This window comes from Mirounga leonina, unplaced genomic scaffold (assembly GCF_011800145.1).
Source record: "Mirounga leonina isolate KUSES-001 unplaced genomic scaffold, KU_Mleo_1.0 Mir_174, whole genome shotgun sequence".
In the NCBI taxonomy this organism is placed as follows: Eukaryota; Metazoa; Chordata; class Mammalia; order Carnivora; family Phocidae; genus Mirounga; species Mirounga leonina.
In genome coordinates, this window is record NW_023270451.1 from 44,556,233 (window position 1) to 44,572,617 (window position 16,385).

Genomic DNA, 16,385 nt, shown 5'->3' on the forward strand with positions numbered 1-16,385 from the left:
AGCAGTATCTCTAAATTGGTGGATTATGTTGTACCTGATTTTAAATTCACATGTATAATCAAATGAATGAATTAAATATTACAAGTAAACACCTGATAATTTCATTGATATCCCCATCAGTGTAAATATTCAGAATATTTGGGGGATCTTCTCATTAGGAAAATGGAGGCTGGAGAAGGCACCTCCCCCACCAACATGGTGTATTGGGGCATAAAGTAGATACTCCTCTAGACTAATCCTCACCACTTACACAAGGCAACTATGTTATTCATGGCATGTGAAGGGTCCTCTTGTCTCCTCAGGGCAGGAAGGATGTCTTCACCAGAACTCTTGGCATCAGCATACTGCTTTTGACCTCCGGGTCAACTGAACAGCTCTGATCAGAGAAGCCAGGGGTGGTAAGGTCACAGCTGCTTCATGACTGAGAATGTAGAGAGTCCTGGAGCTGTCTACCAGGAGGGCTTGCACAGGGCTCTCTAGCCCCATCTCTGTCTTTTCAGATGAGAGAACTCAGACCTATCTGGGAGGAGGAGAGGGGAGCAGCTACATGTCACCCAGGGAATTGAGAGTGTTGGGGTTTTCTCTATTATAACGCTTTCCATAGTTTATTTTAATGACTTGTTTAATGTTTGCCTTCAATGCTGGACCGAAGGCATCTCGAGAACAGGGACTGTGCCTGCCTTGCTCACAGTGGCATCTTTATCATACAACACAGTGCCTGGCACATAAGTGTTTGCTGAAAGGATGGATGGATAGGTGGGTGGGTAGATGGGAAATGTGTGGAGAGATGAGTCAGGAAAATTGTAAAGATTAGAGATAACATATATAAGGGACCCACCTCAGAATCTGGAATGTACCAGGCACTTAAAGATTCCTTTCCAGGGTTGGTAGAAGACCTCTCTTCCTCTTCTATCTCTGCACTAGAACTTCCTCTATTTGACTCTGAGTATAATATGGCCAAGAAATCTTTCTTTCCTAGCCAGTAGTAACATTCATTGCCAGGACCATGATGTATGAGCTGCTTTCATGAGAATTTAGTCTATCACTGCCACAACCACTAGATATCCGAAGAGACACAAATGCCCGCAGTGAACTCAAAAAAGATAGTACTACAACGGAAGAAGAAAGTGACTCCTCTAAATGGTAGGAGTAGAGCTGGCTGGAGATACAGCTAACTAGTCTCCTCTAAGGAAGAAGACATGCCTTCTTCAGGAAGGAGATGAATATAAGAATAATTGTCGAGAAATAACTGAGTGTTATAATCCCTTTTCTCTGTCCATTTCAACAGCACTTTTCAGTCTGACCTTGCTATGTAATGTGTCACTTTTCTACCTTGTGCCATGGTCACATGCACATGTGGCCAAGAGCTGGATGCCCAGCAGGTGGGCACTTCATGCTTGTTGAATGAATGAATGAGGTGATGTCTTTATTTCATCTCCTAACTGATTCCTTGTGGTTAGATTCTGCATCTTGCCTTTATATCTACACCAGTGTCTAGTGCAGTATTTTGTGCCAAGTAGGCTGTAAGCTCTAAGTAAATATTTGTTGGATGAATAAATGAATGCCCAAAAGAGCTTCTGGAAGAAAGCCAAGAAGACATTCCTCTGATGAAAAGAATTTGTAAAGAGGCAGGTAGATGCTGGAAGGGAGAATGTGGGAGTGGGTGCTGTTGGAGGAGGGACAGGCCTCTAGGCTGAATGGAGGTAGTGGGTGTACGGTGGTCTCTAAAGAAATAGCAGAGGAGGAATGATAAAGGAGGAAATTATCCACTAGGAAAGCTGCTCCATCATGCCAAGAGGAAGCTGCATTTTGTAGAAACTTTGGGCAAGGAAGTAGGGAGAGGGCCCCAAGGGAGAGGGCTACCTGGGACAAGCAAGTGGTTTGGCAAGAGGTAAATGACTATGATATCCAATGATATTCACATTACAGCTCCTGTGTCTTCATTCACTTACCCCATCTCACCCACCCACACTGCATTGCAGCAGCATCAAAAACCCCCTTGTTGCTGAAGTCGTGGGTCCTCATGCTTATCGCGTTCACACAGCTTCTGACACAACTGGCCACTTCTCCCTTTCTAAGTGTCTCTGGCCTTGCCTTTCATGTCAGCCCATCTCATGGCTTCTCCCTTATCTCTCTGGTCTCTGGTCATTCCCCTCTTCCTCTTACCCTTTAACTATTGGGGCTCTGTGGGGGTTCTGTTGAAGGCCTTCTGTCCTCACTCTCAATGCTCATCCAAGGTCATGTCGTCTACTTTAGTGGCTACAGCAGCCGTCTGCATGTTGGGGCTTCCATTTCTAGATCCCCAGCCCAGTTCTCTCTCCTGAGCTCCAAGGCTCCTAGATATGTTCACTTGGCTATCGCATGGACATCTCTTTCCAACAGGGAAAAGCCAAATGCATCGCCATCTGCCAGGCCTGCTTCTTCTCTGGTCTGTCCTATTTCTGTGAATGGCATCACTGTCCATCCAGTTGCTTATGCCAAAACCATTTGTCTTCTTCTGCCCAAGCCCAGTGTGATTCTCTCTCCTTTCCTTCTCTGTCCACATCCAGTTCATCACCAAGTCCTGTGGATTCTACCTTCTCAACGCCTTTTGAATCCACTCCATTTTCTCCATCTCCCCTGTCACCACTCAAGTTCAGACCACTAGTGTCACCTGCCCAGGTTGCTGCCCAGCTCTGTCATTCCCTCCTCCCCTTATCTTCCTTCCCTTCCATCTTGTCTTCCTCCAGTCCTGTTTCACACTGCAACTGGAGTGATTCTCTGGAAGTACAAACTGGATGCTGTGTCCTCCCTGCTTATATTTCCCTTTCCCTCTAGAACAAAAGTAAGCCCTTAGCATGGTTTTAAAAGCCCTTAATTATCTGGCCCCTACTTATCTCTCTAATTCCCAGCTACTCTGGAACTTACACAGACACACAGACAACACACACACACACACACACACACCATAGTCCCTGTGTTTCAGCTAGCAGGCTGAACCACTTCTAGCTGTCAGTGCCATGTTCTGTTTTGCCTCTGGTCCTTCTAGGCCACACCTTGGTCTGTGAATCATACTCCATGAGCCCATTTGCCCACAACGATACTCTTTGCCGTTGGCTACTGTAGTAGATATCTGGATGATATAACATCTCTTTAACTAGGTGTAATGTGCTATGGTACCAGCAGTTATGCTTCTCTCGGTCTTCGGAGCCTATAAGCCTTGATGTTAGACTCTACTCGCCTGGGACTACTCTTGAAGGAGCCCTGGACAGAGCTGCTCAAAGCCAGAGGTAACTGGCCAAGGCATGGGAAGGGCCTAACTGCCCTAGTCCCACTCAGCCTTCCAAAGATTGGGAAATTTGCCACAGACACTCCTCCTACACATCCTCTTGCTGTGCGATTGCCTCTTTATGTGTTTGTATCCCTTAACAGAATCCTAGGTTTGAGTCAGTGAACAATGTCTGTCTTTCACTCATCCACTCTTTATTGAGCATTTATATACCCTGGGATACGACATTTAGGGCCATTCCTGTTGTGCTATGTCCAGCTGAGGGATGAGCTGGGGCTGAACCCAGCCTGGACTCCCCTCACCAGGCCATGTGCTCTGATTCAAGGCTCAGCCTCCCAGAGGAAGCATCTTCCTCACAAAGGTGCTGTCCGATTGCCAAGCCATTGCCAAGCCTGCTTGAAAAGGATGCCTTTTTCTAATTCACAAAAGGTACTCAATAGGCTAATGGTGACCCAGGCATCAGAGAACAAGATAAATGAGCCTCTTGCTCTCATAGTGCTGTCTGTCTGAACAAAGAAATAAATAAGCACATAGTAAAAATAGTTCAGATGGTAAAAAGACTCTGCAAAGAATTAGAGGCTATCTGAAAGACAGCTTCAGATAAGATGGTCCAGGAAGACATCTCCGAGGAGCCAGAACATTTAAGCTGAGATCCAGATGATAATGAGGCCGGCCATGTGGAAATCAGAGGGAAGAAACTGTGTGAGATCTCTAAGACTGCAATGATGATGATTCAATGATTCAGTGATTCAAGGATGGAAAGAAAGGCCAAAGTGGCTGAGCTATAGTGAGCAAGAGGAGAGAGAAACAGATGACCAGGGAGAGGTGACCAGGGGCCAGATCATGCAGAGCTCCAGAAGCCTACTTGCCTTATTCACTGAGGTGTCCCCAGGGTCTGGCTCATTGTATGTATTGTATGTATTCACTAAATACCTGTTAAATGGAAGACTCTCACCATGCTCTGCATACCGAACATTGGCCCAGAACTGAAGCTCCGTGTGGCCCCAGTGCCCTCTAGTGACCACAAACTCCAGCCCGAGGCCCTTCATCGTCTTCAGAAAAATCTCAGCTTAGCCTTGTCCTTGGGGCCCAGCCAAGTTTCTGGAATTTGTCTTTTTAACTTACTACTTTCTGTTAGTTTCTGGAATTTGTCATATTAATTATTCTCTGCAAATAGAACTAAATCAGTGACAAAATCCCTGACAGAATCCACAGTGAGATGCACATCAGGCCTTCATTCTTTACCCAAGCAGCAGTTTTCAAAGAGAATACATGGATGTCTAATTTCTCAGGGGACTGCAGGGAGCCCATAGAGGTGGCAAGCATTAGAACACATTTCTGTATTCCCTAGGCAGTGTGACAACAAGAAAGCTATCTGAAAGACAGCTCCTCCACATTTCCAGTTAGGACGAACTCCAGGTCATCGTGCAGCTCAGGTGTGCCACTGTTTGGCCGGAATGGCCTGGTACCCGCAGGCTACACGCTCTGGCTTTCACATAACTTCTGAAGACCCAAGCTTGGGCATGATGTGCCTGTTGAGGGCGTATTGCAGGGTGTGTACAAACGTGACGTCCTGCTCATCCTGCCATTGTTCAATTTCATTTGGATCCCAACCCATTCTGGGCACATTAAGCTAATCACCCAACAAATTCTGAACTGTGACCTCATTGCAAAGCTGTCCCCTGTCTGATTGAAAAGCCTATTTTCCACCCATCTTCCCTGGAAGAAGCTCACTAACTGCAGCCTATTTGCAAATGTGTGCATTAAGAAATCAAGAGTGACAGCAGAGGCCTGGCTCTTCTGGGTGAAGGGATGGCAGGAGGAGGGGGCCAATCCTTTCACTCTCTACTTCCAATGGCACACACACACCCTTCCGCCCCCAAGCAATAATTTATGCAACTTTGCTTGAAGGATCCTTAAGGATGGGTCTTCTCCAATGTTCCTGGGAGATCATTCTCTAAATTGGTGAATCTTTCACTGCTCACATTTTCCAGAGGCCCCGCGTGTGTTTTTCTGTTGATCTAGTCACACGCCAATGAGCCAGCCGAAGGAATCTGGCTCTCCTTGAGGTTTACAGGTGTCTGCCCTTTAGTTGTCACTTACTCGAGTGTAGCACATGGAGTTATCTAAATTTTCTTCATTAATCAGTCCCCAAATTCCTTTACACTTGCTCCTCAGGTGATTCCATCAAGTCAACATATTTCTGGAGCTGAAAATGCCTGGAAGAATAGAGCCTTCCAGCTCCAGCTACCAAAAGGAATGGGATTAATGTGTTTCCACTTCACTCCATGGCTATATGTTTCCACAGGTTCACTCCCAGGAATGTTCTTTGCTCCCATTTGCTTCCCTGCAAACACACACTTAGGCTTATCTGTGTATTTTCTAATTGAGTCTTAAATGCACAAAAATTAACACGTATATTGATGATAGCCAGTGTTGGTGAAGGCGTGGGGATATAGGCATTCATTCACACATTGTTGAGAGTTCCAACTGATACAACTTTGGAAGGCCATTTTTAAAAATTAATTTATTTGAGAGAGAGAGCAGTGGGGAGGGGCAGAGGGAGAGAGAGAATCTCAAACAGACTCCGAGCTGAGCACGGAGCCTGACACCGGGCTCAATCTCACGACCCTGAGATCATGACCTGAGCCGAAACCAAGAGTCTGACACTTAACTGAGTGAGCCACCCAGGCACCCCATGGAAGGCTATTTTAACAGCTTTGGAAACAAAAATTACAGAGACCATTTACCTAGCATTTAACATATCATTGCAGCTTTGTTTTTAGTAATGGAAAATTGAAAGTAGCCTAAATGTTCATCAGTTGGAAACTATTATAAATCAATCAAATACAGGGGCGCCTGGGTGGCTCAGTCGTTAAGCGTCTGCCTTCGGCTCAGGTCGTGATCCCAGGGTCCTGGGATTGAGCCCCACATCGCGCTCCCTGCTCCACAGGGAAGCCTGCTTCTCCCCTCCTCCCCCTGCTTGTGCTCCCTCTCTCGCTATGTCTCTTTCTGTCAAATAAATAAATAAAATCTTTAAAAAAAAAAATCAATCAAATACATTTGATTATACTCATGGAGTGGAAGACCAGGCCACAGGTAAAAAATAATAATGCCAATACAGATCTCTGTGTACTGACATGGAAAGATGCCTAAGGAATATTATGAAATTCAAAAGCAAACTGCAGAACAGTGTATGTGATAGGATACCGATTTTAAAATTTTTATTCCAGCCATTTATAAGACAAAATCTAGGCAGAGTCGCATAAATCAATTAATGGTACTTTTTCTGAGGTAGGCTGCTTTCTAAGATATACATTTTTCAATTGTTGGAATTTTTCTGTTTTTCCACAGTAAGTGTGTATTTGTTTTAAGTTCAGTAAAAACAGTAAAGATCATAAATTATTTTTGTAATGCTTTTGATCTAGAAAGATGAGTTTTTATGACAAGTGCTCTCTATGGCCCCTGTTGTCCTCTCCTTGGGTCTCAGCCATGAAGGAGCTTTCCGTGCCCTGACACCAGAATTCTTTGTCCTTCCCCCAAAGCTCAGAGTGGCAGTGCATCTCCTTAGGGTTAGTTACTTTGGCACAGAAGGTTTTCTTGATGACTTCCAAGTTAGAACGTGCACCTCCAGGCCCCTTGAAACAACTTTTCTTCGCTTTGCTTTTTGTTTGATATGTTTGGATTCTTTATAGATTATTTCATGAGTGGTCTTATGACCTATTTTTGTAAGATTTTGATCATTTTCTAAGCATTATATCTTTTTTTTCTCTCCCTCCACCCCCTCTTTAATGAGAGGAGATGCGTGCTTCCCAGCCTGCTTAGAATTGCTCATTAACATTTATTTCACAGATTTTTTAAAAGAGGGCCAAGGGGATTGGGCACAGCCTTCTGCTATAGAAGCCCTTGTCTTGTTTCTTTTGCCTTCCCTCTTAGCTCTTCCTGGACTAAAACTGTACACGCTACCTGTATTATTGTAAGAATTATTTTTGTTAGGTCTTTCTACTTTTACTTTATTTTCAGGGTGGTGATTGATTGATTCGAGAGAGAGGGGGGCACACACAAGTGGGGCGAGGGGCAGAGGGAGAGAATCTCAAGCAGACTCCTGTCCCAGTGGGGAGCCTGACATGGGGCTTGATCTCTGGACCCATAAGATCATGACCCATGAGATCACGACCTGAGCCAAAACCAGGAGTCTGACACTTAACCAACTAAGCCACCCAGGCGCCCCTAAAAATACAATCTTAAAAAAAGAGAGAGAGAAACCACCTAGCACGCCAATGAATTTATTTCTCATTTATTTAAATATTTACACAAGCAATATGATCAGAAAATTAGAAAATGCAGGTGAGCAAATGAAGAGAAAAATAGAAATCACTTATATTTTCACTAACAAGTATAGCTACTGTTAATAATTGGGTTTATAGTCTTAAAAAATTTCTGTGTATATATATCTTTTCTAAAAATGGGTTTATATTTAATAAATTGTTTTATAACCTGATTTAATACTTAATGTAGCATGAATATTTGTCTATGTCATTAAAAAGAAATAATAACAGCAAGCATGGAGTTTACTGCATGCCAAGCACTAGATTAAGCATTTCATACATATCAGCCCATCTTCTCCTCACAACATGTTATATGTTGAGTAGTATTATTACTCCCATTTTATATATAAGAAAAACTGAGGCACAGAGAAATGAGATAAATTGGCTAAGGTCAAACAGCTGATAAATGACAGATCTAGGTTTTGAACCTAGACCGTCTAGCTCCAGAGGCCATGCTGTTGACCACAAAGCTCTGACCCACACCATCCTTTTCATGGCTATATTATAGGATAATTTATTTAACCACTTCCTTTTTCTGGGCTGTTGGATCCACTGTTCACAAAGCAGCAATGAACACCTTGTTCATATATTTACCTGTACATGTAAATTTACTACCTTAGGCTGAATTCCCATGGATAGAATCGCTGAGTCCAAGAGTTTACACACTTTTTTAAAGTTTGGATGCCAATTAGTCAATATTTTTAAGCAATATATTTTCTAAGTCTCTTTGACCCTCGTTGTTCTTTTCCAAAAGTGTATAACTGTCTTCTGGGTTCAATGATAGTTTTTTTTCTTACAACATGGAGCTTCTTCCCTTCTGCTTCCTCTCCCTTCCTTCTGCATCATACCCATTTCTTTAAGATGTTTAACAAAATAATACAATTTCCACAAGCATTAAGCTTTATGGTGTCGTATTTCCGGTACCTTATACCTCCCACACTATAACTCTTTGATGGGGTTCTGTACAGAGATGGAATGCTGCCCCTTTGAGTTGATGTCAATCTTTCATACAGCTCTTTTTTTTCCTTTTTTTTCTTTTGTCTTTCAAGCTTTACAAGATCGAAGTAACAAACCTGCTTTGCAATATATTTTTTTCTTGATTCCATACATGTAAATGGGGGTGGGGTGCCTGACAAGGATGACTGATGTGTCGGGAACCTGGAAGACAGAGCTTCCTGCTCTCATCCCACTTTGGCCTGGCTCTCATTTTATGACCTTGAGAAAGCCACTTGATCGGTTCTGTGTTTCATTTTCCTCATTTGCCAAATGAGGAAGGTGAACTAAATGACCTAAAAAACCTACTCTCTGTTTGAAAAAAAAAAAAAAAAAAGTGTCAGGCTATCCAAGTGTAAAGTTGAGCTTTGAAAAGTATTGTGTGAACTTGGGGCAAATGTGCACATGGGTGGGGCAGGGCTGGAGGCAGCTAAAGATGTATTGCAACATATTAAAAATATTTTATGCCTTGTCTCCTGACCAAGGTCTCCTAACAGTGTGCTTTAGTGGTTTGTGAAACATGTCTCTAAGACCAAGGTAATTATAGTTGTTCCACCGAAGCATGACAAATGGCCTCTCACTTTGAATTCTTTAATGGGAAAGAAAAACCTTCCATGACAACAGCACTGGGACTTAATTACAGGCTCCAGATCAGGGGTAAGAAGAGAGAGAGTCGAGGCTGTGGTCTAGGGACAGAAGACAACCTGGGGAGAACAAGGACAGAGTAATAGAACACTGACAACAACACAATGATGACATCAGTGGGGCTGCCTCGAGAATTTGCTATTTGCCAGGCGCTGTCCCAAGAGCTTGAAATCCGGTATCTCATTTAATTCCCACAGGGACCCTAAGAGATAGGTTAGGAGGGAGGCACTTTTATTTCTTCTGTTTTACAAAGATGAGTATTGGGAGGCTCTTAAAGAAGTTAAGTAACCTGCTTCAAGTTATTCAGCCAGTCGTTGTCAGAGGTAAAATTTGAACCTTTTGAGTTTTCTTACTTAGCACATGCTTTTTGAATGTCTGTTACATGCCAGGCACCCTTTTCGGGGCTGGAGATGCACGAGTGAATGTGGCAAAATGCCTGTTTATATGGAGTTTGGCTAATAGTGGGATGAGCCCAGTAATAACAGGCCAACAAATCAATAAATAATTTCAGATGGCAATAAATGCTATGAAGGAGAGTGACCAGAGTTAGGGGAGGGCTACTTTACACAAGATTGTCAGGGAAGGCCCCTGGGAGGTGACACGTGAGCTGAGCCCTACATAATGGAGCAAGTCAGCCATGCAAAGATGTATTGGATGCTCCACAAGAGCAATGGCCATGGGTTTAGAAGAGCTTGGCCTGCTATAGGAACAGAGAGAAAATTAGCATTTCTGCGTAAGTATAAAAGGGCAAAATGTCTGCAAAAAAATCAAAAAAGCAGGTAGGGACCAGATGACACAGGACCTTGTTGGCCACAATAAGAGGTTTGTTATCTTATTCCAAACGCAGAAGGGAAGACATTGCAGAATTTTAAGCAGGGAAGCATTATGATCTCCAGTCTCTATAGGTAGCCTTCTTCACCTTTATGTAATATTGCTAACAAGGAACAACTAGAAAGGGATAAATTGTTTCTGTAGCATGCAGGGCTTAGTGAAAGTTATAAAGTTAGGAGCCAGTGTTTCAGATGAAACAAAATTCTTGGTTTTTCACAAAACAGCAAGACTTTAAACTTCTGACTTCAGTTAAGAAGACCTTTTGGGCACTTAGGTGGCTCAGTCAGTTAAGCGTTCAACTCTTGATTTCGACTCAGGTCATGATCTCAGGGTCGTGGGATCCAGCCCTGTGTCCTCGGCTCCATGCTCAGCAGGAAGTCTGCTCAAGATTCTCTCTTTCCTTCTCCTGCTGCCCCTCCCCCTGCTCTCTCTCTCTCAAATAAATAAATAAATCTTTAAAAAACCGACAGAAGACCTTAGGAGATCCAAGAAGAGCATCTGAGCCCTATTTAAAACCTGCATAAAGAAGACTACTTCTTTTCTTTGGGGGTCTTCCCTTAACATGCAGAGTTGTACTCTAGGTACTGAATATTCTTGACCACATCTTGGTCTGGGGATTGTGCTCACCTCACAGAACAAATCTCATCCAAAATAGCAAGACATTGTAGCTTTGTGTAGATGACATCTCAGGGATTTACGTTTCTATGCAATCTGGTGTGCGTGTGTGTGTGTGTGTGTGTGTATCTTTCTCTTTGAAAAATATTTTTGAAAGTGCCATCAACATTTTAACAGATAAGACCTGACTTTTCTGGACTTGGCAACTTGATTTATTTTATTTGAATGCTTTCTATAAACAAATAGTCATGTTAATTCTTTAAAATTGGTTTATGACATATATAGGGTGAAATTAGTGGCTTGTTTGCGTTAAAAGCTGTTAGAAGATACCGTTCTACTTTGACAAAACTATGAAGAATTTCACTTTTATCAGCTAACTAAGTTTGAATAACAACATAAACCATTATTAATGCACTGTATTTGCGTGTGCCCTTATGCGGCTGCTTATGCGTAGGTAGGTTCCTGACAGTACAGACCTAACAGTATGGATTTATTTGAATGAAACTACATTTGGAGGCATTTAGTTGCCTCTGTGATCGGGTGGGCCCCAGAGAGCAAGACATTAATTGTGAAAGAATTTAATTTAAGCTACACAACTGTAATTAAGTAGGATTTGGGGAAGTTCACCACTGTTGCGTGAGTTTTTATACAAATAGCATAGGGGAATAATTCTTGAACTATCTCAGTGCAAGAGGTCAGAGAAGATCTAGTCCTTGGCACAAAAGTAGTATGTGACAGTAACATCAGGACACGGGCAGTCTGATGCCTTTGGGGGGTGCAGGGTGACGAAAACAGTTCCCGCATATAAAGGTGCTGAATTAGAGAACTCTTACGGTTCCCCCCAGCTCAGCGGTCTGTGATTTGAGGGAAAGGATTCTCCCCTCTGGCTGTTTAAGCTGCAGTACTTTTTAGCAAGGCCTTAGGCTATAAGCTCAGGACGGCTCTAATAACTCCATCAGAATTATAAATTCAGCTGTCAGCACTGGGATTGTTGAATCAACTGAACAAGCAGGTTTTCTCCCATTGTCTGTTTTCTAGGTTGATGAATAACAATTTCATCCTCTCCATTTTGTTGTAACTCTTTCACTCTGACACTTCTGATTGCTGAGAAGTGTTCTAGAAATTTCCTAAGTCACACACTGGAGTAAATTCAAGGAGATAATGCGATTCCAATTGAATCATCAGTGTCTCTGCAGTCAGACCCAGTCATTTTAGGAGTTCAGTTGGTTGAGTTGCACAACTTCCCAGATTTAATATTACATACTTGCCATTTTACGTCTTGCCCTCAAGTCTTAATAAATGGGCTAAAGGTCTGATGGGAAACTGTGAGATAAATTATATGTTTATTATGCCAAGTGAAGTAAATACTGTTTGAAAAGATTACTGGAGGGTACAATCAAGTTAATTGCTTTAAAAATCTTTTTTGATTTACTGGGCTCTATGAAAATGGTTAAGCAATTGATTTCTGTCATGGTAAGTGATCTGAAGAGAGAGTGGTGTTGGGTTCTCGAGGGTTGCCATGCGCATTTCCTCCCTTGTGACTGGAACTGTCCCATAAGTGAGCAGAGAGGGCCCCCTGGGACCAGAATGCAAGTACTGCTGACAGTCTGTTGTTCCTCCAAAGAAGACACATGTTGACAGTTTGACGTTCAGCCTGACAGATTGATTTCTTTTCTTTTTTACTCTAGATGCTGAAGAATACCAGCCTCCAATATGGAAATCGTACTGTGAGTATTTGAAATGAGAATCTCCTCAGAAGTCTTCAGTAGGCCTGCCTTTTGAACAATTCTGGCCGTTGATTTAATGCACACAAGCAATCCCACATCACGGCACTGCAAACCCAAATCTTTCTTTTTCGACTAAGGAGAGACTTTAGTCAGAATGGACTGCACAGCATTCTCCCCTAGCCAGGACCCCCAAGAGCAGGCTGCCTGTGACCCACTTCAGGAATGCTTAGAAAAAGGAGATAGACATTCTGACTTACTGCCTTTTGGTTTGGGGTTTTCCTTTTCTTTTTTTGCAGAGTTGTTCAGCAAGGGCGAATTTCCATGAATTACATTCTTAGCCGATCATCCTATAGTTGTGATATCATATGACATTGACCACAGAAAATATTAACAGATAGCAAAGAATAATGTTTGGTCACTACGGGTGACTCCTTAGATACAGATCATACCTGGTCATCCGTCAGCAGTTCAACTCCCTTCATGAAGGCAGACAGTTGTCATCACATCAAGCTCGTTTTCTCTTTCCTTAGTATCATCTGCCTAAGTCGTTCTCCAGCAAGAGAGGGAAGGAGTGTGGTAGGTGGGAAACCCGCTGTGCTGACAGCCAGGGGACACATGTTCTTGTTCAGGCTCTGAGTCTGGACAGCAGTGATAAGAATAATTAGGGCCACCGTTATCGATGTTAACCATTGTTTCTCCCACCTGTGAGACCTGCCCTGGGCCAGCTGCTGTGCCAGCTGTGTGCCTGAGCTCTCACATGTTCCCCACAGCACTAAGCAACGGCGGCCACATGCAAGGCCACCATAGCTCAGGGAGGGTCAGTAACTTGACATATGGTCTGCACCTCTGAGTGCATTGGACTGGCGTGCAGAGTGGAACCCAGAAGCAAGCCTGACCCACAGCCTGCAAGTTTTCAAGACGGTTTTCCTTCCACTTAAATTTTTTTAAAGACTTATTTATTTATTTGAGAGAGAGAGAGAGGGAGGGCCAGTGCGAGTGGGGGGAGGGGCAGAGGGAGAGAATCCCCAAACAGACTCCCCACTAGCATAGAGCCCTATACGGGGCTCGGTCCCACGACCTGTGAGATCACGACCTGAGCTGAAACCAAGAGTCAAACGCTTAACCGACTGAGCCACCCAGGTGCCCCTCCACTTAAGATTTTATACATAAATATATACATTCACACAAACACACACACATATATACATAGGCTCTCTTGTGTATATATCTGTTACAAAAGCGATACAAAGCGGCATACAAGACAAACATTACAAAATGCATAAAGCTGAGAGTGAAATGTTTCATGATTGACAAACCAGCCCCCACCCCAGATTCCACATCTCTTTCCTGCTTCCCGGTAGCTGACCTCTGTCAATTTTGGAAGGCATATCCTTCCAAGTGTTCAAAATACACATGCCTAATGTGAAGGCATTTTTTGTGGTTGTTCCCTTTTGGAAAAAGTGGGTTTCTGCTGTAGTTGGTGTCCTTCAACTTGCTTGTTTCACTTCACAAATACTTGCTTTTATATTTCCATGTCAGCATATATAGAGGCACCTCAATCTTATTACATGAGTCTGTTCTTCCATCTGTGAAATACAGGGGTTGTGCTGGGTCTCTGAGGGCCCTTCCAATCTAATGTTCTGCATTCTGATCTTCTATTTTAAAAGGCAGTGCTAATGACTTAGTAATTGGATGGTTTTGTTTGTTTGTTTCCTAATAGGGTGTGAAGAGCTCTGACAGTAAATCAACAAAATATCTGTAGTGAGAGGCTCGGGGTGTTCCATGACTTACTGTGCTTTGCACACCGCTTTGCACACAGCCTTGCATACATTAAGTAGCCAATAAATATTTGCTGAGTGAATGCCACCGCAGAGAGCTCTATTGAAGCAAAAAGATGGCATTGGCTCAATTTCATTTCGCCTTTTGCTAAGAGGCCTTGGGCCACCCAATATATCTCTTAAAAGGGCTTCTGTGTCCTAAGGAAGGGAGAAAACACATTGCTAATTACATGTTTACAATATCAGTTTCACCCTCGTGTATGGGTTTTAAGTTTGATTTGCGGGGTCTAACCAAGTTGTGTGTTTTTTTTAATTTGCTCTAAAATCATACAACTTTAGACACAGAAGGGATAGCTGAGGCCATTTAATACAAACTTAATGGCATTTATGAAATTGCTCTTTATTGCATCCAGCTAATAATCATCCTGGCTGTATTTGAGGACGTCTAGTGATGCATAACTCCACAACTGAGGGGAGCATGCCACCAAATGTGCCGTTTACGGCATCAAAACCACATTTCCTAAAGGTATACAGAGCATCACTGAGAAAGAACTCTCTTTTTGCTGTCCTGGATCCATAAATTATTTGAGTTTGGGTGTTGGGCCTCTTATAAACTCACCTGGCCATATTATTCCCAAGCTCATGATACTCTATCTTATTCCCAAGACTATCATCCATTCATTTGGTCTTTGAGCAAACATACAGGGAATACTCCCTGCATGTTAGAGCACAAATATCAGGAATCGAAAATGACTAACTTGTGATCCATACTTTTCTCCAGTTTATAGTCTTGTAAGGGAGACAGATATAAACCAATTAACTTAAAATGCAAATGGCTTTAGTAATAGTATGGTACTCCTCCACCTCCTGGGATTAGAGAAGACTTTATAGAAGAGGTTAAATTTGTATATGGTTCTTAAAGGAAGAATAGGAGAAGGAATCTGAGGGCCTTGCAGAGCTTCACGAGACACTTTTTAGAATCCAAATAAACTAAAACTGTAGCATTTTCCTGATCTGAAAGTCCAAAAAATTTCAGAGTATGAAATTTGCTTTATTTGAAATAACCTGTTGTTAAACCCATTTTGAATCTCAGGACTCACCAAGCTCTTGTCTTTGAAATGTTCACAAACTATCCTTTGAGAGATAATTTTAGATATTGATGTCAAAATCATTAGCATATCATTTATGGAATCCACATTTTTCCATCACACACTTTTTTTTTTTAAACTCTAGTGATTATTTGGTACCTTGAAATCTCTCATATATTTACGGGAGGCAGTATATTTTTACTATATTACAGGACTTGATTCTAAAAATTATGATTTTTAATTGTTATAGAAGTGTATAGGTATGTCTTAGCTTTTATGGCCTATTATTGGACATAACTTTGACTTATTTGATACCAGATTCTTATCGTGAGGCATGAGCCCCAATTATGACATTATTCCTAAAAGAAAATTAGTCTACTTGATGATAATCCACTTTAAAAAGTGGTTTCTCAGGTTTAATGCTAATTGCAATGCTCTTGGTTGCAAATATCTACAGTTTACTTTCCTGACACTTTAAGCAAAGTCTTAGAACTGAGTCTCAGTGCTGACTGACCTGCGCTACCCATTCCTAACTCCCAACACTGTGGTCAAAGAGTTGGAATATGCTGCTGCCCTGAACCAGTCAGGGACCAACCCTATATGATCCACAGAACTGGAAAATTTTGAGTGCTGTTGGAATGGGGAAGACGGAAATGGATGTTGGGAAGGCAACCACAAATGTCTGGCTTAGAAATGTAGAGGAATAGAAACCTTAAAAATCAGCTCTCTCCATATCTTATTTAAAGTAGATTGTTCATTCATTCATTCACCACTCATTCAGCAAATACATAGTAAGTCTTTGCCTTAAGCCAAACACTGTTTAGAGTTGTGAGGCAAAGAGATGGATAAGCCTGGGTCTTGACTCCGAGCGTGATGATGTCACATGATGTCCTTTAATTCCCTGCATTCTCTGCTGCCCTCCCTTTCTTAGAACCTAATGCCATCACTTACTGGGCTGTTTCCATAAGAATAATCTTGTCCCAAAGTATCATATATCTGCAGCTAGTCCTTAATATTCAAGATCGAACCCCAAAACATTGATGAAGTCATTGAGAAAGTTTTGGTTTCAGTTTTCTAAAAGAAAAGCTATCTTCAAGTTGACTTGAAAAAAA

General features: G+C 42.3%; 1 protein-coding gene across 2 annotated transcripts in view; it reads left to right on the forward strand.

The window, feature by feature from the left end:
* The window catches only part of CHN2 (chimerin 2), a 296,459-nt gene that overhangs the window by 134,263 nt on the left and 145,811 nt on the right, over nucleotides 1-16,385 (forward strand). For both annotated transcript variants that reach the window (XM_035020820.1, XM_035020818.1), the window contains one exon: nucleotides 12,369-12,407. In XM_035020820.1, coding sequence (XP_034876711.1) covers nucleotides 12,369-12,407 — 39 coding nt within the window. The remainder of the gene's footprint in view (nucleotides 1-12,368; nucleotides 12,408-16,385) is intronic.